The sequence below is a fragment of the Mycteria americana genome, chromosome 18 (assembly GCF_035582795.1).
Source record: "Mycteria americana isolate JAX WOST 10 ecotype Jacksonville Zoo and Gardens chromosome 18, USCA_MyAme_1.0, whole genome shotgun sequence".
Classification (NCBI taxonomy): Eukaryota; Metazoa; Chordata; class Aves; order Ciconiiformes; family Ciconiidae; genus Mycteria; species Mycteria americana.
Genome location: NC_134382.1, coordinates 8,769,913 through 8,789,278, shown reverse-complemented (window position 1 = coordinate 8,789,278; position 19,366 = coordinate 8,769,913). Strand labels below are relative to the sequence as shown.

At 49.2% G+C, this 19,366-nt stretch overlaps 2 protein-coding genes and 1 long non-coding RNA gene across 10 annotated transcripts in view; 2 read left to right on the top strand and 1 right to left on the bottom strand.

The window, feature by feature from the left end:
- LOC142418686 (uncharacterized) overlaps positions 1–12,785 on the bottom strand; it is a 49,793-nt gene extending 37,008 nt beyond the window's left edge. For both annotated transcript variants that reach the window (XR_012778368.1, XR_012778369.1), the window contains exons 1-2: positions 12,081–12,785; positions 10,690–10,802 (exon numbers count right to left, since the gene is read on the bottom strand). This is a non-coding gene — a long non-coding RNA (uncharacterized LOC142418686). The remainder of the gene's footprint in view (positions 1–10,689; positions 10,803–12,080) is intronic.
- LOC142418681 (uncharacterized) overlaps positions 1–19,366 on the top strand; it is a 53,252-nt gene that overhangs the window by 29,543 nt on the left and 4,343 nt on the right. Inside the window, exons 10-14 of one of the 7 annotated variants that reach the window (XM_075520861.1) lie at positions 2,257–2,462; positions 5,142–5,209; positions 5,515–5,679; positions 7,372–7,456; positions 8,866–11,498. In XM_075520861.1, the coding sequence (XP_075376976.1) occupies positions 2,257–2,462; positions 5,142–5,209; positions 5,515–5,679; positions 7,372–7,456; positions 8,866–8,882 (541 nt within the window). In that variant the 3' untranslated portion in view covers positions 8,883–11,498. Of the gene's footprint in view, positions 1–2,256; positions 2,463–5,141; positions 5,210–5,514; positions 5,680–7,371; positions 7,496–7,635; positions 8,013–8,076; positions 8,360–8,865; positions 11,499–19,366 lie in introns of those variants that run through there. The other 6 variants (XM_075520859.1, XM_075520857.1, XM_075520858.1 and 3 more) reach the window with 6 other exon arrangements.
- Positions 16,574–17,646, top strand: FNDC10 (fibronectin type III domain containing 10). Its single transcript, XM_075520866.1, has one exon. The coding sequence runs from the start codon at positions 16,884–16,886 to the stop codon at positions 17,580–17,582; it is 699 nt and encodes a 232-aa protein (XP_075376981.1). The 5' UTR covers positions 16,574–16,883; the 3' UTR covers positions 17,583–17,646.

The window sequence follows — 19,366 nt, the reverse complement described above, 5'->3', positions numbered from 1 at the left end:
CTCAAGTAGACTTTTAAATCTCAGCTGGCTCGTGTAGCAGGACAGGCTAGAGCAAGCGGTAATCCTGCTTGAAACTGGTGGTAACTTAGGTTAAAAGTTTTTTTTTCAGTCACTTTTGAGAGTCCTTATTATTGGGATTTCGTCCCTTCCTTTACCCTTCTTTGTTTCAGAAGGTGTCCCTGAGTAAGGATATTTGGGAAGAAAACATTCCTTGTGAGACAGCCCTGCCTTCTGGGCTTTCCAGGTGTTCACTCAAACTAATACAGAACCATAGAATCGTATAGGTTGGAAAAGCCCTTTAAGATCATAGAGTCCAACCGTAAACCTAGCACTGCCAAGCCCACCACTGCACCATGTCCCTAAACACCTCATCCAAACGGCTTTTAGATACCTCCAGGGATGGGGACTCAACCACTTCTCTGGGCAGCCTGTTCCAATGCTTGACAACCCTTTCCGTGAAGTAAAATTTCCTAATATCCAGTCTAAACCTCCCCTGGTGCAACTTGAGGCCATTTCCTCTCGTCCTATCACTTGTGACCTGGGAGAAGAGACCGACCCCACCTCTCTACAGCCTCCTTTCAGGCCGTTGTAGAGAGCGATGAGGTCTCCCCTCAGCCTCCTTTTCTCCAGGCTGAACAACCCCAGGGCCCTCAGCCGCTCCCCATCAGCCTTGTGCTCCAGACCCTTCCCCAGCTCCGTTGCCCTTCTCTGGACTCGCTCCAGCCCCTCAATGTCTCTCTGGGAGTGAGGGGCCCAGCACTGAACACAGCATTCGAGGTGCGGCCTCACCAGTGCCCAGTACAGGGGCACGATCACTGCCCTGGTCCTGCTGGCCACGCTATTTCTGATACAAGCCAGGATGCCATTGGCTTTCTTGGCCACCTGGGCACACTGCTGGCTCATATTCAGGTGACTGTCAACCAACACCCCCAGGTCCTTTTCCACCAGGCAGCTTTCCAGCCACTCTCCCCCAAGCCTGTAGCGTTGCATGGGGTTGCTGTGGCCCAAGTGCGGGACCTTGCACTTGGCCTTGTTAAACCTCATACAATTGACCAATACGAAGATATTTGGTTTCTTCTCTGACCTCCAGTTCATTTCCATGCGGTGGGATGGTGTTACGCTACCGAGTACTCTGCAGCTGAGCCTCTGGCTGGGTATCCACGTGAGCTGTGCTATTGCTGCAGGCAGGGAAGCATTAATGAAAAATGTGTTGCATTCAGCATATACCTTGATATCAAGGTCTTGTCCCTCTGAGGCACTTCTGTTAAGAAGGAAGCAGACGTAGATATTGATGTAGACATCAGGAGAAGTGTATTTGAGGTGGAACCATTACAGAGGAAGGAATCTCTGCCTATGGCTGGGGTTGCCTGCAGTCTCACAGATAGAGCTGCGTATGGCTGATTGATTTTTCAGGTCAGTAGATGGATGAAAACATTTGGGAGGTGGTGGTAGGAAACACAGTAAATCATATTGGAACGTGCCTTCCCTCACTGAATGAAGAAACGAAACACTTTTTCCCATGTTCACCTAAAAAAAAATCAAAACAATATGTGAGTGTTTCCTTTCAGCTAGTTGTATTTTCACTGTTCGGGTTTGTACAGTGGACAGATGCAGGCTATGGAGGAGTTTTATCAAGAGATGCTGGTTAAAGTATCCATCCCCGTTGCAAAGCTCCGTAAAGAGCTTGTAGCTTTAAAAAAAAATATCAGACAAGAGAAACTGCCGATTTTGTACTGCAGCTTTCCCGTTTATTTTGAAAGGTTTTTTCTCTTACAGGCCAAAATTCTACAGTTTTACTTTAGTAGCATCTTCGTTTTAAATTCAGTTGGAACAATCGGGGACTTATGTGTCTGATATTTTTTTCAAAAACTTAGATTTGTGTATTTGGGTATATGTGAGGCATGAGTAAGTATCTATTTAGAATTGGAGTTTATTGCTATGTGGATATGTTATTGTATCATAGGAATAATACTAAAGCAGTTCTACAATAAATTGTGTTTATAAAGCATAACTTATTTTGTACTTATGTGGCACATTAAATGTTCTGTTTCAAGCAGATATCACAGTAACTAATGCAATCTGCTAGTTTTGCCAAGAAGTTAAATGGGACAAACTTCTGCGTTTGTCCTAATTTAACTTTTGTTGTTGTGTTGGAGGTTTTTTTTTCTCTGCTTGCCATTATGAAATAGCATTATGAAATCTCCCTTGATACACTGAGGCAGAGGGGTTCTGTTTTGTTTCGTACCCTTGTTGCAGCTGGAAAGACATAGTTAACAAAGCGAACGCCCAGGTGGATGAAGAACAAGCGCACAGTTACCCAAAGAGCCTTCATTTTGATGCCAGGCCGGGGCAAGAGATGCAGAAAGGCAGCCCGCAGCCACCCCATCAGAAGAGAGAAGAGCATCAAATAGCCGATCAGGAAGGCGAGAAGGAAAGGACAGATGATGAGGAACTCGAAATGGGTATGGTTTCCCTAATCCGATGCTGTACAGAGCTAATTTATTGCTAATCAAGGTGGGGAGCAAGACGAGCTTTCTGCTTGTATTAAAGGAAAACCTTACAACTCTTGAAAAATCGTTGTGCTTTTATTGGCCTTGGTCAAATGAAAAGCCTGGACAGTTTTCCATTTTTTTGTCCCCTGTTGTCCTGCATCCTCACACATTTCCAAGGTAGTGGACTCAAAATCTGTGTAAGTTAAGTCAATTCTTCTTTCTTTCCTATGGGAGTGGTGGGGAAAATGTCACTGTTTTTTGCAAGACTTGATCTCATTCTCCCATAGGAATTGATTTAATTTTTTTGAAGTGGGTTTTCTAACTTGGGGCAGAAAATTTCCCAACTGTCCTTAAGGGGCTAAAAGCAAATAAATTCGAGGGCAGCTAGCTGTATTTGTCGGTCAGCCAGCAGGGCACCTACAGCTATTTTAAAGTCTGGTAATTAACTGCATTTGGGCAATTGGAGGCCAGCTCTTAGAACAGTGGGCTAGAATTCCTCAGTCTTCTGATCCGGATCTGTTCAGACCCCTGTGCATTGACTCACTCGGCTAATAACAGGTTGGGAGAAACATTTGACAGGGTGTAAAGTTCATCATCGTGCCATGAAACCAGCTAATGAATAATCCATTAGATTATGCATGTAAGGGCAGAATCTTTTCTTTGCCTCATTTTCCAGGTGAGGTTTATCAATGGGCCTGTAATGGTAGTCACATGAGTGGCAAAACGAGGGAACAATTAAATAACTATTTGTGTTGTGTGAAACAACAGAAAACAGCTGTAAAATGACTGGACCTTTCAGAAAATTACAGTGGGTGGGTGGGGGCTTGCAGCACTTCTGTAGGTCCAGTAATGAAGGGAAGGGTGACTTAATTGCAGCTGTGTGTCTACGAGTGTAAGAGGGAAGCTGCAAACTTCCTCTGGAAGCAAATAAAGAAGACATCAAAAATGTATTATGGTAAGCCAGTCAGGCAGTGGAGAGCTAAAATGGGCTTTTGAGCAGAGGTGTCCGGTCCGGGAATCTGTGCAGAGATGCTCTGCTGTGCTCAAGGGGCCGGCAGATACAGCGTGAACGCTTTGTGAACAGATTTCTGTGCTGCAAACAGACTCTCCCATCAATTTCTCTTGCACATGTGGAAATAACCTGTAAGATCTGGAAGTCAGCTAGTTACCTTTGTCAAAAACAGACACTGAAATGTAGATGTGACTAATGCTAGTTGTGTATGTTGCTAGACTGGGGTAGAATGACTAAGTAGGTGGCTTTTCATTTTAGCTAATTTTTTGCTGTGGTCTTGAATGCGGTAAGGCAGGGAAGCTGGGAGCCGAGACTCCTGTGAGGATCTCATTTGAAGTGCTGACTTGCATCCTATTAAACATTATAAAGATGGTCTCAGCCTGGCTTCTTGGCAGGAGGTTTTGGCTCTGGGTTTGTAACAGAGGAGGGATGTCATGGGGCAGAGATGAAGGTCAATGGTTCTAACTGAATCGTGGATCAAAAGGCTGCAGTCGCCCAGGATGGGTGATCTCCTCCCGGGCTATTGGCTCAGTTCACTCTGTGCAGGTGAAGTTCTCCCTTCCAGAACAGCACCAGTCAGGGGGCAGCTCACGTGCATGCAGATCCCTGTTTGGAGAGGAGGTTTGGTATTCCTGTGCTTTCCCACAGCTACGTTTAGCTGCTACTTCAAGTTTTGCTGGCCTGATTTTCAGCAAGTCCCCTTAGAGGGACTGAACTAATTGGTTCCCATCAAAGTGAATTCTACCCTGAAAAGAAAAGGCCTCGTGGCAGGTAGAAGGGAGCATGAGACCAATAGCCCTTGACCTCTGTGTCCTAATTGGAATTAACAACCAAAGTAACGACCGGTCGGCGCTGGCTGTGCCGCTGTCCGGTTGGGAACGCTGCTGTCTCACAGGCTCCTTTAACGTTTTGGGGAGAAGCACTCAGCCCTTGGCGATGGCCGGCAGAGTGGTGAGTGCCAGAGCCGGGACGCGTCCGAGCCGTATCCAATTCAGGGTGAGGATTAGGCCTTTACTTAGTTGAAAGCAAAGGCTATATTTTTAAAAGGCTGTATTTTTCTCTCATCAGTACTCTCCTCCTGCCCTGAACGTCCCCCAGCCTGACACAGGAATCCTGCTTTTTGTTCTGGCGTCACCTTGTCACCAGCCGTGTGCCCAGGAAGGGGAAGGTGGCACGGACGTGCTGACCTGCCACGCTCTAGTTCGGCTCCCAGCGATGGTCTGGCTGGATTGCTGCTACAGCTACTGCCCAGACTTAGCGGTGGCATGAGAGAAGGGTGCATCTTAATGTAGATCAGGGGCTGAACTCAGAGCTGGTTTTTGTCTCTATCATACGTGCTATTCAGTGAGTTAGGGGCGTGCTTCAACACGTGCTTACGCCCCAGCCTTGGGGACAAGGAAGCAGTTTTGGCAGCTGTAGGAACATAGTGCTGCTTTGCCCGAGCCCTCGCAAATGGCGTTGAAGAAGCATTCCTCTGAAAACACACGTAGGGCATTGTCCGCCTCAACCTGCAGGCGGGTCGAGACAAATCCCTGCTTGGCCCAGAGTTACTACAGCTGCTCCCCAGCACTGGGAATCTTAACTGGTGACACTGACTGTGGAGAGAGTACACTGAAAACTGTCCCTTTTCCTTGCAGATGCGGGAGTGATTGATAGAGAGGAGAACTTGCATTCCCAGAAAGAGGCTGTTGTCCAGGAACCGATGGTAAGTAACGATGTCATCTGGATGCAGCCCTAGCTCTGAGTAAGAATCCAGCCGTCCCGCTTAAGTCGATGCTTTCCCAGAAGTTTCTATAACATGCAACTCCAAACTCCTTGGTTCTGGAGGGATTCAGAGGGATAACGAAGACTGGGGTTTCTGTTTTTAGAACCGCTAACGTGCTTGGAGAGGTGCGACTGAAGCGCTACAAGCCAGCACTTCCTGCTTGCCGGTGAAGGCAGGCTGACCTTGGCCTCTGTCTCCCAAGGGGACATCCTGCCTGGTATTCACAAGAGGCTTTTCTTCTCCAGATGCCAGATGATGCTGCAGATCCTGCCCAGGATCCCAATAACCAAGGTGAGGATGAGTTTGAGGAAGCGGAGCTGGAGAGACCTGACTTTGAAGAGAAAGCGGGAGGTTTGGAGAAGTTCAAGGAGCCCAGCGTGAAAGAAGAGTCTAAGGAGAAGCCACTGAAGGTGACTGACATGAGGGCAACCAGCAGGGGCCAGGGAGAGATGCCCAGCTATGAATGGGGGGAGGCAGAGAGCTTAAGGACTCAAAGGAAAACATCATGTTCCTGGATGGATCCATAATCCCCCTGCACGGATATGGCAGTGTCGTGGTTTAACTCCAGTTGGTAACCAAGCCCCCCCCAGCCACTCGCTCACTCCCCCCCAGTGGGATGGGGGAGAGAATCAGAAGAGTAGAAGTGAGAAAACGCGTGGGTTGAGACAAAGACAGTTCAATAGGGAAAGCAAAAGCCGTGCACGCAAGCAAAGCAAAGCAAGGAATTCCTTCACTCCTTGCCATGGGCAGGCAGGGGCTCAGCCATCTCCAGGAAAGCAGGGCTCCAGCACGCCTAACGGGGACTTGGGAAGACAAACGCCATCGCTCCGAACGTCCCCCCCTTCCTTCTCCTTCCCCAGCTTTATATACGGAGCACGACGCCCTATGGTATGGAATAGCCCTGTGGGCAGTTGGGGTCAGCTGTCCTGGCTGTGCCCCCTCCCAGCTCCTTGTGCCCCCGGCAGAGCAGGGGAAGCTGGAAAGTCCTTGATTTAGTATAAGCTCTGCTTAGCAACAACTAAAACATCCCTGGGTTATCAATGCTGTTTCCAGCACAAATCCAAAACACAGCCCCATACCAGCTACTGTGAAGACAATTAACTCTATCCCAGCTGAAACCAGTGCAGGCAGGAGAAACCTCTTAGAACCAGTGGGTTGCTCAGTACTGGAACTTGTTCTGGCCCTGTCCTCTCTGCTTGTTGAAGTCAACCCTAGCATTTGCAGCACCTACGTGGCTGGAGAGACAACAAAAAGGAGATGTCTCACTCCACAGCTATTACTGCAGAGGTGCTGTATCTTTTCAAGCACTTGAGAGACTAAAACCAGAGACAACAATAAGGGCCGATGCTTGGGGTCTGGGCAGAGCAGCCGTTGCTGTTCCTGGGACGGGTACGCAGCAGGCTCTTGGCAGCAGTGACAACACGCGAGAACTCTGCCTCCTTGCCTGCTTGCAGATGGAATCTATTTATTTTGCAAAGTGCTTTTTGCTGTCTGAAGCCAGACTTTGCATCAGGGAAATGTTAGCTTGTTTTGACAAGCAGCTGAGTGTTGCTTGTTTTAAAAAGGCGTGTTTTATCTGTCAGGCTCTAAAATCATGATTAATGGTGAGGGTTTTTAAAAAAAAAAAAAGAAATCCAGGCCAATTTAATCAACCAAGAAAGAGATGCTGGCACCAACAGAGCAACACCTCCTTAAGATTAGCGAAAATGGGGAAAGAATTCATGACATAAATACCTGCCTTTCAGATAGGGCTGGGCTGTGCTCCCTAAAGCTCTACCCTAAATAACTTGTAGATTCCTTGCAGTCCTGGGACTTGATGCAACAGCAGCGTGTGCAAGGGCCCTGGCACCTTCCTGCTGCAGGAGAGGCTTCTCTCTCCACAGCGGAAGGAGCTGGGCAGTTGCTGCCAGCGGGTGGGAAGAGAGACTGGGTGGAGAAAGTACAAATGGAGTCTGGGTTGCCTCGTCGTCTCTCTGCTGATTCCTGATCCGTAGCCCAGTCTTCCAGACCTGGGGCTCTAATGCAAGAGAGCTGTATCCCTGGCGGGGAATGGACGTAGACTGGGGCACTGTCAACAGCGTCTGACTCTCTGTATTTTTCAGGATGCCGGCAGACCTGCCAAGCCCAGGGAAGAGCCAGTGGATGACTATCAAGAAGATCAGGAGCAAGAAATTGTACGACACCAAGGTTCTTCCTCTTTCCCTCTCTGGTGTGATTGGTACCTGGGTATGTTGGTAGCTGAGTATGACTCAGCTTTTAGGAAGCCAGACGTGAGCACTGATGTCAGTGTTGTCTCTGCCTGCTCAGTGAGGTGGGTCTCCAGAACAAACCTGGAGCCCGCTTGTCTGCTCCCTTTTCCTTTTCAGGTGCTCAGAGTACCCTTTATGCTCTGTCTCCCCTCCTCATTTCTTTCTGCATCGATCTGCAGCAGTTGAGCTGTGAGATGCTTACCAAAGAGCAGCTGGGGTGAATGATAAGCTGTGCCGGTGCAGCTAGGCAAGATCAATATATCTTTCTCCAAGCATCACCTTGGGTTTATTCCTGTGGTGAGAAATTCCCTGGGAGCCCTGTAGTCTGCTGCTGCACGGGTCCTACTGGGTCTAGTGGACCCAGTGGCTGTGGAAGAGCTGGGGAGAACTATACCTGTGCTTTGAGAAGGGTCATTGGGTTACAGCCAGCAAGTCGAATAAGAGTATGGGTGGCAGAAGAATGTGACATCCCACTCCTGAGGCAAGCGTGGGAGGTTGGTGTGTTGGTTGGGCCACAGTTGCCAGGAAGCAACTGCTCCTCTATTTGGCTGAAAACAGGTATTATTGCTGTGTCTGAGAGCCCCAGGACTGCTGTAGTCAGTGACAAGCTGGCATTCCTCTAGGAGAAAGATTGGAGGCCACCAAAGATTGAGAGCGTGAGTACTAGAGAGGATCACCCTGGTGCCTTCTGGCTCACGTAGATAGAAATGAAGGATCCTCTTCCAGTCTTGTTCATCCTCTCCTTGCCCTTTGTGAGTGGCTGCTGCTGCTGCTGACTTTTCCTGCAGTTTCAACGTGATTGCTGAGGAATTGAGGGTTTGGGCTGCCTGCTGGGAGTGAAGGTGGTGGGGGAAATAAGGGGTGGGCAGAGTAAAGGTGATGTCAGGAGCTATCCTTGCCCTGGGTGTAGAACCTGGCTTGTACACTGGGTAGTTGGACCTAAAAGTGCCAACGGAGGCTGCGCTGGCTGCTGCGCATCATGGGTGGGATTTATTACGCAGTTTTAAATGTGGTGCATGTAGGATATCTTCTACTCGTGTAGCAGTGGAACAGGCTGAGATGTTAAAACTGCATTGTAATGCCAGGATATTAAATGTGCTTAAAATGAACAGGCTGATCGCGGCGACACAGGCTTCTTACCTCTGTGTCTTGGCTAAGCGGGTTGCCAATGATACCCAAAGGTCCCTGGCAGAGATGGATTCTTCCCTGTTTTCCTGAGTGTCCCAAGCTGGGCTGGTATGGTAGAACAGCTATACTCAGAAGCAGCATGGTGTGCTGCTAGTTAGGGTCTCCTTTTCCAGGCCTTGCTGATTTTTTTTCCTTCCTGGCTGTTCCCTCTGCACCCAGGAGGATCATGGAGGTGAGGTGGATGACAATGATGACCTGGAACTTGTCCAAGACCAGAAAGACCATGCAGGCATACAGGGAGCCGATGGCAAGAAGGATGACTACTACTGAAAGATGCTGAAGGAAAATGGAGTATGCTAGGAATGAGGGGATGGGAACTCCTCCTGGGAACCGGCTCCTGTATTAAACACTGCCCAGAACAAAGGCAGGAGGAGGTAACTGTCTTCACAGGCACTGAGCAGGGTGCTTGCAGATGTGCGTTACATCTACGCGTGTGGGGCCGTTGCTGCCTCTCCGTCAATAGCATGGAAGTGCTCTCAGACTGTAGGAATGATTTTATCCTGCTGCTTCATAGAAGCACTTTTTGATTTATTGTGTTCTTCACCCTCTTGTTTTCCCTATCCCCTCCCAAGCTGGAGAGTTTTTCTTTTTTTTTTTTTTTAACCCCCTGGGCAGCGGAGGTGTGCCTGAACTGGTCCCTGGACTTACTCGACTGATTGCTAATACAAAGGAATCTGCCTTCATAAAATATTTTGCTCAGTAGTGTTTCTTTAAAACATCCTTTGCTCCCATCAGAGTAAGGTGGAGAGGAAGTTAGCCTGCTTTTTGTCTGGAGTAATGCGAGGGTGATAGCTAACCGTGAGCACCAACAGAAATGACCGTGTGCCAGCCAGCGTATGTGTGTGCGTCTGTGCATGCGTGTATATGAATGACTGGGTCCTCTTCCTGGTGCAGAGACCCTTCCCAGGGGCTCAGTGCAGCCCTGCCGAGCTCTCCTCTCCTTGGCTTTGAGCTGTGACTGTCCTGCTGGGCTTGGAGCCTCCCCACCTAATGCTGTGCATCTTGTCTTGACGTTGCTGCTGCACCCTGGGTTCCTGGAGATGTGGGCTGGTCTGAGCTAACTGGCGTGGAGGCAGGTACTGCCGCACAAAACCCGCAACCCTGCGGTAACCTCTGCGGGTCACCAGCAGCGGTGAATGAAGCCCTTCGCGGCCCAGCTGCCAGTGCCTCTGATGGGATATTCGTTTTACTTTGTGTAGCGTTTTGGTGGTGCGGATGCCCCCAGTGGGACGCGAACAGAGTCTGGGAAGGGCCAAACTATCCGCTGTTTAAACTTTTCAAGTGCAAGCAGCGGGATGGGAGCAGACATCCATTTCTGCGATGGGTGTGTTTGCTCAAACCTTGCTACTATTCAGGATGCAGCTGCAGCATCCCAGCAGAGCTGTCCGGCCTCTGCCCTCCTCAGGCTACCGGCAGAATGTATCGGAGCACAGCCCAGCCTGCGGCTGCCTCTCGGACCCATAACCTCCTCCCTCCCTCTCTTCCTGGCGTACACTCAGCTTTTGGCACCCCCCCAGCTTGTTCAGGATTGCCAAGCAAGCACGAAAGGCTTGCTAAGGATGAAATTTGGTGCACAGGAGGGGAAAAAAAAAATAGTAAGGAAGAGTATTCATGATGGTAGATATGAAGGAATATTTGGAGCCCGACTAATGCAATTCTATCCTGTTCAGCTTCTTTCCAGTCTCCCAACATTTGACAGGGAGCAAAGATAAATTTTGCTCCTTCTAGACAGGTCTGGTTTTTAATCAGCAAGTTGGGTATTTCTAGTGTTCTGTTGATTCAGTAGATCGAAATCTGTGGTGCTTTACTTGGTCTCCAAAACACATCTTGCCTGACCTCAGATAGAAAGAAGGAATGAGTCAGCTGGAGTCCTTGGAATTTAAAATGGACGCAGCTGAAAGGAGAATGGGCTTCATCGTGATATCCCAAAGCCTGGGACCTGGTTTACTCGTATGAACAGGGCAGAGCTGTCGCGTCTCCTACCTTGTGCAAGACTCGTGCATCTGAGCTGCCTCCTGCTTCCCCATCACCGTGTCAGAAGTCCTGCGCTCTGGGACCTCGCTCATCAAATGCAGCTTGTGGTTGAATGTCGTGACCTGATAAAAGATCAGAGGAGAGACCTTTGTTCCCTAGTTGCACTAGTTAAGCTTTTTTTTTAATCCCTTGTTTTGGGGCATATTTCGTAAGCGCTTTTAGACGCTTGGAAAAACAACATTTATCTTCCAATAAGCTTTGTCTTTTTCATTCAGACAGTATTGATTTTTTTTTTTTCTTCCACTGATTCTAACAGAGCTTGAAATTAACATGTCACAGGACTTTCTGGTTCTTTGGTTTTATTCTGCTTGTGTTTCTTACCAGCCCAATCAGCTGTGCAGGTCAAACGCTGGGGTAGACCGGAGTAGTTAATGTGGTTGGCTCTCTGCTTGCTTTGTGTGGAAGCAACAAGAACTCTGCTCTTCCAGATGCTGCCCTTTCTAGAGCTACAGCACCGGGTCAGCTGGATGGTACTGCTGGTTATTCTGGAGTCCGGTAGAATCATGTTGTTAGGACCTCACAGACCTGCTCCTTGCTGAAATTGGGGAGGATGTACTTGTGCACTGAGACCATCAAGAGCCTCATTGCAACAGTCTTGAACTGCGCGTTCCAAAACCACATGAGAATACAGAACTCTGCGCCGGTGAATACTGATACTGGCTTTTGGGAGGACATGAGCTGAGAGAGCTCCTGGCTACAGAGTTCCATCTGCAGCCATGCCCGGGCACCTTATCTCATCTAAGTTGAAGTCAAAGGCAGAGCACCCCAGCCACAGTCACTGTAGAGCTGTTGTCAGCAGCAGTTCAGCTGCAACCCACCACTTAAGCTGAGCTTTCTCAGGCCTGGAAAGGAGCATTCGATCTGCAGAGCATTCTCTGTACACTGCTTTTCTTCTTTTTTCTCCCAGCTTTCTCCTGGAGCCGGGAGTGGTCCACCTCCTATTTAAATTAAGCTATTTCATTTGAGACCTTCCACGAAACCCCAATTTGTAAATAGTTTTCTGATCTTTCCATCTTGTATGGCTCCCTAGACTAGCCTGCTTTAAGTGTAGAGGTATCCAGGCCTCAGTGTGCGCACAGATCTCCAAAGAAGACAAACGCTGTTCTAGGGGCTCTATAATTATCTTGCTTGGCATCTTTGTGGGCAGAATAAGCAAAGGGGCCAGAGGCAGAACAGCAGCCAGAGCCTGTTCCAGGGAGTCCAGGAAAAGGTCTGTTGGCCAAGTGCCATAGCGGCTCACGGAGCCCACTAAGGAGCTCACTGCAAAACTCAAAAGGGGTGTAAGATATCCAAAATGACTTGAAATGGTTAATGCTGCGTTAGTGCTGTATGTTACCAACCTTGCTGTATGATGCAATACTTCTCAGCCTCCACTGTCTGCTATAAATAGCACACTCAGAATAGATCAGCTGGAGTTGCAGTTACTGGTTCAGATGCATCCTGATCAAAAATGCCTCCAGTTCTCGGCTGGGCTGGTAGGATGTCATCGTTTCACAGTTCAATGCAGGATCAATGACCAACGCAGTCTGTGGCATGAGCTTCAAACCTGCATGCCCAAGCTGCCCTAGTGAGATAGGTAGTGCAGGTACCTGCTGAATTCCATTCGCTCCTCTTCCGTGCTTCTCTTCGCCTGTGCCTGTCGGAGTACGTAGGTTCAGACCTTACTGGAAGTGAATAAAGTGCTGGAAATAGAACGCCAGTGGGGGTGAGACCGCATGCTGATTCAGAGAGACTGCAGGAGCTATCTAAATTAGGAGGCAAATTCTCTGCTTTTGCATGTCTAGGATGAGTAATCCTCAAAGTTATGACTTGGAGGGAACTGTAGCAACTCAGCCCTAAATGTAAAGCTCCCTGCTAGAGAATGCTTTAGCAACCATATGTCGCACGCTGCCCTTAGCTGAGAGCTAAGCATCTCTGCTCTAGGGATCGTCTGCCCTGGCTATATCCGAGACTAAAATTAGCGCAGTGTTGCATAGATTGTTAGCTGTGGGTGGTTAGTGCTTCCCTGTCTGGCCTATAGCAAGTTGCCCTCATTTTAAAACTAGTTCGGTGTTTCCTGTAACAGAGGAAACAGGAGACAATAAACCCAGCGGAGGAGAACTAGAAAAGCAGAAAACCTGTGGTGTTGGGTCTGCCTGAAGGCCTATAAAACAATATGGGATGTTACTGATTTTGATATGCTGCCTGGGGGTTCACTGCTTGAAGCAAATAAGCGTTTTGCCCAAGTGGCGAACTGTTGAAGTAATATACGTGAGAAGTCCAGGCTGAGTTTTATTGCAGACTGGGCCACAGAAGAAGGTCTTGGGAAACAGCTGGATTACTAAGAGAGCAAGCAAGGAGACAAAGCATTCATATGAAGCCAGTGCTGGCAGGCTGACCAAGCCAAAGCATGTGTTTTTGCATGTCTCTTGCATAAATAATTGTCTTTTGCTTAGAGACATAGTGCAAGGCCAAAGGACGCAGCGTAGCATAAGGTATAGTTAACCTGTAGCGCTGTTACAAATTTTTTGGTGGGTTGCTCTGTATTTTCCTTTGGACTCCAGCAAGATGATGTTGGATGAGATTTCTGTAAACAAATATATTTCCAGGGTTCACATGATGTCAAAGTATTAAGTGGTTTGGCCACATCGCCACATCTTTAGCCAGATGATAATAGTACATTCTGTGCCCTTACAAATAAAGGCATGGATGAGGAAAACACATGCCTATCGATTAGTTAAATGAAATCTGCTTAATGAAGCCTACTTCTCTGTAATCCACTTCTTACTTGGAAACCAGTATAGGATTATTAGGCTCATTCATTTACATGGCACTTTTTAGGGGTTAAAATGTGACACTCTAATAGGAGTTTAATGAGATGTTTTCTCTAAGATATCTGAACTAGTTGGAGGAGAAAATGCCCTAAACCCTTGCATACTGTAGGCGTGAACTGTCTGCATACCCCCAAACCAAGAATGTCCTCTCATTTCTATATGACTCATATATATATGACTTGCTAAAGAGTAACAGTTGTTTCTAAGGATGACTATTGTTCATGTTCTATATAGTTTGAGTGAGACCGGCTGTTGTAAAACTTGGGGATTAAATATGACTCTAACCTAGACTGATGGAGTACAGGCCTGCCAGGGAATGAACATCCTGCAGTGCTCATTGCTTCTTTGCACCTTGCAATAATGTATGTCTCTTCACCTCAACCCCCATCTCTTAGTGCCATTCTACACTTGACCACCTCTGGAGTGAAGCCTGCCAGTTTGGCTGAACTCTGTGCTGCTTTAGCCTTAGAGAATATAAATACACGTGGAAAAGATGAGGTAGGCTGACAGGGGTTGGGGTGTTCTGTATCCTTATGTTCATGTGCCTGAAGAAAATCTGGAAATCGAAGGAATATGTGTTTATCCAGATGTCTTGTTATAAAGAAGACTGTGGGTCTCCAGTGCAAGGGTACACCTGTAAGCCAAAAGGTCTGAGGTTGACAGTGATGGCACAAGGATGTAACCAACAGCTTGCACGATCGTTTAGGTCAGTTCGCTCTTCTGTTCAACAACAAACTTGTTCCAGTGTGTAATCACAGAACCAGTTATTCTGATCACGATATGTAAATGGCTAAATGGAAGTCAATGTGCAGGTATACGACTGCCTGGCATGAGTCGGGGGTTCAGGACTCAAACCCAAAGGGAAGAATAGGATTATCTATTCCAATTCCTGGTCATTTTGGCAGTCATTCTGGGAAAGACATTTGAGGAGGCTTCCACAGCTTTCCATGAAATGAAGTATCTCTGGTTAGCTTGTTTTTCCCCTCTTCTACAACTTCAAATGCAAGTATGGAATAAGTCCAGAGCTAAGTGATGTGGCACATGCAATCAGGTGCCTTTGCTGCTGTGCCAACCATTTCCCTTTCCTGTACCAAATGCCAGACCCTTCTGTTGGATCTCTCAACAGAAGAACTCGGTGTGCATTGCAAATCATAAGCGACATTGGAGGCTGGCATCAGGTCTCTTCCCTGATCACAGAAACAATGACAGCTCTGGAGTGCGCAATCTGCTCTTAATAGTAGTTAGGAGAACTGCACAAAGTTTAAGGAGGCAGAACTCACTTAGTTTGGCTCCAACCATCTCCTGGACACCCACACATTTCTCAGGAAGGGCTGTCAGGTCTTCAGTTTTGCATCCTAGCTGGAACTTCCCCAGGTAAGTTTTCCTCAGCCACCAAGAAGTGCCTTCAGCAGCACAGCACCTCCTTTTGTTCTGTAATAACCAAGTGTTTTCCGAGGAGAGCAGCCATTACTACAACTTTAGCATCCTTTTCTATGCTGATCCTATTTTTTTTTCACTGATTCCTGTTAATACCGCTTGGTATCAAAAGAGATTTCTAGCAAAGTGCTATAGGCTAGCAGACACCCTCCCCCCGCAACATTAACTTTGGTTAAAAACTAGATGTGGAAACAACTTATGAGAGAATATGTGGTATTGTTAAATTATGTTTCAAGATTTCCTTAAGAAACCACGTACTTTAAAAAGGTACATCTTTCAGACAGGAAGAGGTGTCCTGGTATGAGACCATTTGGTCATGTTCATGTTCAATGCGTCTGGAAAACAAAACTATTTAAACAAGTTCCACATTGTTGCAAATTACACTTTGTATATATTCAAGTCACACCTTTGATGAAGTCCAAGGTGTATGATTTGGGTTTGGTTTTTGTTTAGGCTATGAAATAAAAACAGGCTTCAGAATCTTATTTTTGTTATTTTTTAAACTTATATAAGACAATAAACACTTTTAAAGAAAACTTACGTAGTAATCTGTAGATCTTGTATTTCCAACTAGGTAACACAGTGAAGAAGAACTACACCAATGTGTTCAGGCACATTTCTGGGGTTTTTAACCAGGTAACATGACAATTGTTCTACTTTATCAGTTAGATATAGACAAATGCTTATGTTCAGCTATAAAAACTGGAACACGACACTATGAAAAACCTGATCAAAACACAAACAAAAAAAAAACCCCACAGTTTCGTGTGGAATGAAATCTGCAACTCAGAAGTGACAGGATTTAAAGCAGCTTTTACCCATTTAACTGTTCAAAGAATCTTTGAACATTGCTTAGGTTAAGTAGGTACTTTTATGGTTGTTTCATGAGAGATCTTTTGTTTATAGTCTACCCTGTAGTGTAAATCTTTCAGGGTCGCTCAGAAGGCATTATGGTGTAATGCTCGGAGGGAGCACTGCTCTGTCTCCTTCAGCCCCCTTCGGGGCTGCAAACCAAACAGCTGGCTCCAGATTAAATGGATGGATGGTGGATGGGTCCTGCTGCAGAGAGGGGAAAAGGGCTTTTGTCAGAAGACAGGAGTAAGAGGAGTATCTTTTTCCTTTGGTCTCACAAAGCGTGCACTGAAGCCCTACAGCTTTATCACTGCTATCAGCTGACCTTCTGGGGGACTCATCTTTCTCCCCGTAGTCCATCCTTGCCAAGTTTCTCAGAATTTCCAGTCCTAAGGGGTTAAAGCAGCCCAGGTCTGCAGACATAACCATGAAAAAAAAATCCACGTAACCCCCCCCTTTCTTTGAACGAGGTCTGCTCCAGCTGAGGGGCAGCTCTGTAACTTTCCACAACCTGCACCAAGTCTCTGCTGGTTGTGAGACCCCGCTGGCAGAGGCACCCTCCCGACCACCCATGGCCGGCCTCTGTGAGCACTGCCTGGACCCGCGCTCGCCTCAGCCCTTGGGGACGCGGCTCGCCCGGGGGCCTGCGCGGAGCACCCAGGAGCCGCGGCGAGCGAAGCAGAGCGACGCCGCACGGGCCCCCAGAGCCCGGGGCGGGGGGGAGGGGAGGCCGGGCCAACCCCGTGCCGGCCCTCACCGGGGGGCGCAGCGCTCGGGGTCCGTCCGCCGGGGGCCGCGGGCAGCCCGCAGGCCGGGCACGGCGGGGCCGGGGCCGCCCGCCGCCGGTCCGGAGCGGGCGCGCGTCCTGCGGGCGCTGCCCGGCGCGGCGGGTGCTCCGCAGCCCAGCGAGAGTTAACGGCGGAGCCGCCTCTCCATTGGCGGCCGGCGGAGCGGCTGCGGAGCCCGCGTTTATAACCGGCGCACGGGGCGCCGCAGCCCTCCGCCGGCACCGCGGCTCGGCTCCATGCCGCGGCGGCCGGCATGCCCAGCCTGCTGCCGCCCTTCCTCGCCCTGCTCTGCTTCGGGGCGCCCGCGCCCGCCCTGAGGGGGCCGGCGCCGCCCGCCTCGCCGCGGCGAGCCGACGCCGGGGCCGAGGCCGAGGCGGCGGCGGCGGAGGAGCAGCCGTGGTGCCCCTACAAGGTGGGGGCCGAGGGCGCGGCGGGCGGGCGGCTCTGCTTCCGCACGCCGGCCCGCGGCTTCCAGTGCGCGGCGCGGGCCTGCCGCGCCCACCGCTCGCCGGGCGGCGCGCTGGTGGCCAACGTGCTGCGCAACGGCAGCGTGCTGCTGCAGTGGGGGCCGCCGCGCCCCGCCGCCGGCCTCCGCGGCTTCGCGCTCAACTGCTCCTGGGACGGCACCTACACGCGCTTCCCCTGCGACAGCGTGGAGCTGGGCGCCGCCTGCCGCGACTACCTGCTGCCCGAGGCGCACGGCAGCGTGCGCTACCGCCTCTGCCTGCAGCCGCGCTACGCGCCGCCGCGCCCCGCGCCGCCCGCTCAGTGCGTGGAGTTCCGCGTGGAGCCGGCCGCCATGCGGGACATCGTCGTCGCCATGACGGCCGTGGGGGGCTCCATCTGCGTCATGCTCGTCTTCATCTGCCTCCTGGTGGCCTACATCACCGAGAACCTCATGAGCCCGGCCCTCGCCGGCGCCGCGGGCGCCGCCGCCCCGCGCCGCGCCTAGCCTTCGGCGCTGCCCCCGCGGGAGCCGAGCGGGGCCGGACCGGGCCGCGCTGCGCCGCGCTGCGCTGCGCGGGGCCCCGCCCCGGGCGGGGAGGGCGCTCCGGCGCCCGGCCCGGGCTGCCGCGTCTGCCGGCGGCGGCGGCGGTCCCGGCCCCTTGCCGGCCCGCTTCTTGCAGCGCGCCCGACGCCGTCCTTCTTGCTCTTTCAGGGGAGGAGGAGGAGAGGTTTTCCAAACTGTTCTCGCAGCGGTTTTGCCCAGGGCCTCGTTTGAAGCGTTGGGTGTCGTGGGTTTGCCTTTCCCAAACTTCCCGGATTTGGGTTTTCCTCAGTATTTGGAACAGGAAATTTTTTTTAGTGTTCCTCAGCTCTTCTTCCTCTTAGGGTGGCTTTTCAGCCTGAGCCATACGCGGTTACTGAACTCACGGGATCTCAGTGGATTAAAAGTAAATAATGGCAAAGGTCCACAAGTGCCAGAAAAATGTCTGTTTTAAAAGCAAGCAACAGGTCTTACAGAGGGCCTGTTTGAGAAGACTCTCCAGAACACCCTTGTTTTAAGCCTATGCCTAAATCCCCTTGCTCTAGACGTGTGCTTGAATTTTTTCCTGAGGGGGAATGTTGTTTGAAGTCTGTGGGAGAACAGACCGGTGGAACCACAAAACCCATAGCTAAGTGTGTCTTTGATCCAAAGCCCACCTAAATCTCGTGACTTAAGTGGGTTTTGTATCGTGCCTTATGCTGTTCACGAATTCTGGGACCTAGACTGGCCACTGTCCAAAGCAACAGGGGTTTTCTGGTCAGCTCGAGTGACCGTCAACATCCTACACCGACTAAACCTGCTTTTCTCCCTTTAGAACTGTCATACCGGTAGTTTCCACAAAGATCCATGCTAAAGGGACAAATTTAGTATGACAATTCCATTTTGTTGTGCAAGTATGAACCGATCCTTAATTATAAAATCAGTACGATGTAAATGAGCGCCATCACTACCCTCTGAAATCCCATCCTTTAGGAATGCTGTCTGCAGCTACACTAAGGTAAAAGCGTCTTAAACACAGAACTCACTAATGTTGTAGCCGAGTGTTTTGAGCGTAGGAACACTCCTTGTTAACTGCTCACTCAATGCTGTAGTAAGTAAGGTTTTAGCCATATTCTAGTATTAATTCTATTGTGCCTTAGTGCTGAGAATTTGTCCCATTTATATTGGTATATCTGTTCTTGTAGTCTTCATGGACAACTGTATCTCCCTAGTGTTTTTGTCTCTGAAACTAGTGGTTGTTGGTTGGTTTGTTTGGTTGGTTGTTTTTTCAAAAAAACAAACCTAGGCTGATGATTACTTGAACTTTAATATATACACAAAATACGAGTCAGTTACCATCTGAGAGGTGTTTATTTAGTGAGCTAGTTTTTATTTAGTGTTGTTTGTATGTAGTTGACTGCTGTAACAGAAAATGACTTTGTATCACTTAAACGGAGCACCTAAAGCAAAAGTAGGGGAACAGCTCTTCTGTAAAGGGGTATTGCTATTAAAATACTTCTGTTTCACGTGTGATCTGTTGGTGTAAATGTTCATCACTGGCGAATGGCCCGTATGCTTTTCTTTGTGAAAGTAGTTTGTGAAGTATACACTTGCTAGTAGAGGGTAAATATAGAAAGCATACGGAATCCTTAATAAAATGCAGTATTTGTACTAATCATAATCCCTTCAATAATTCGTGAGTGGCTGAGAAACTGAAGGTCTATATTTCACCAGGCAGAAATATCTTTTGCGTGTTTGTTATTCCTGCT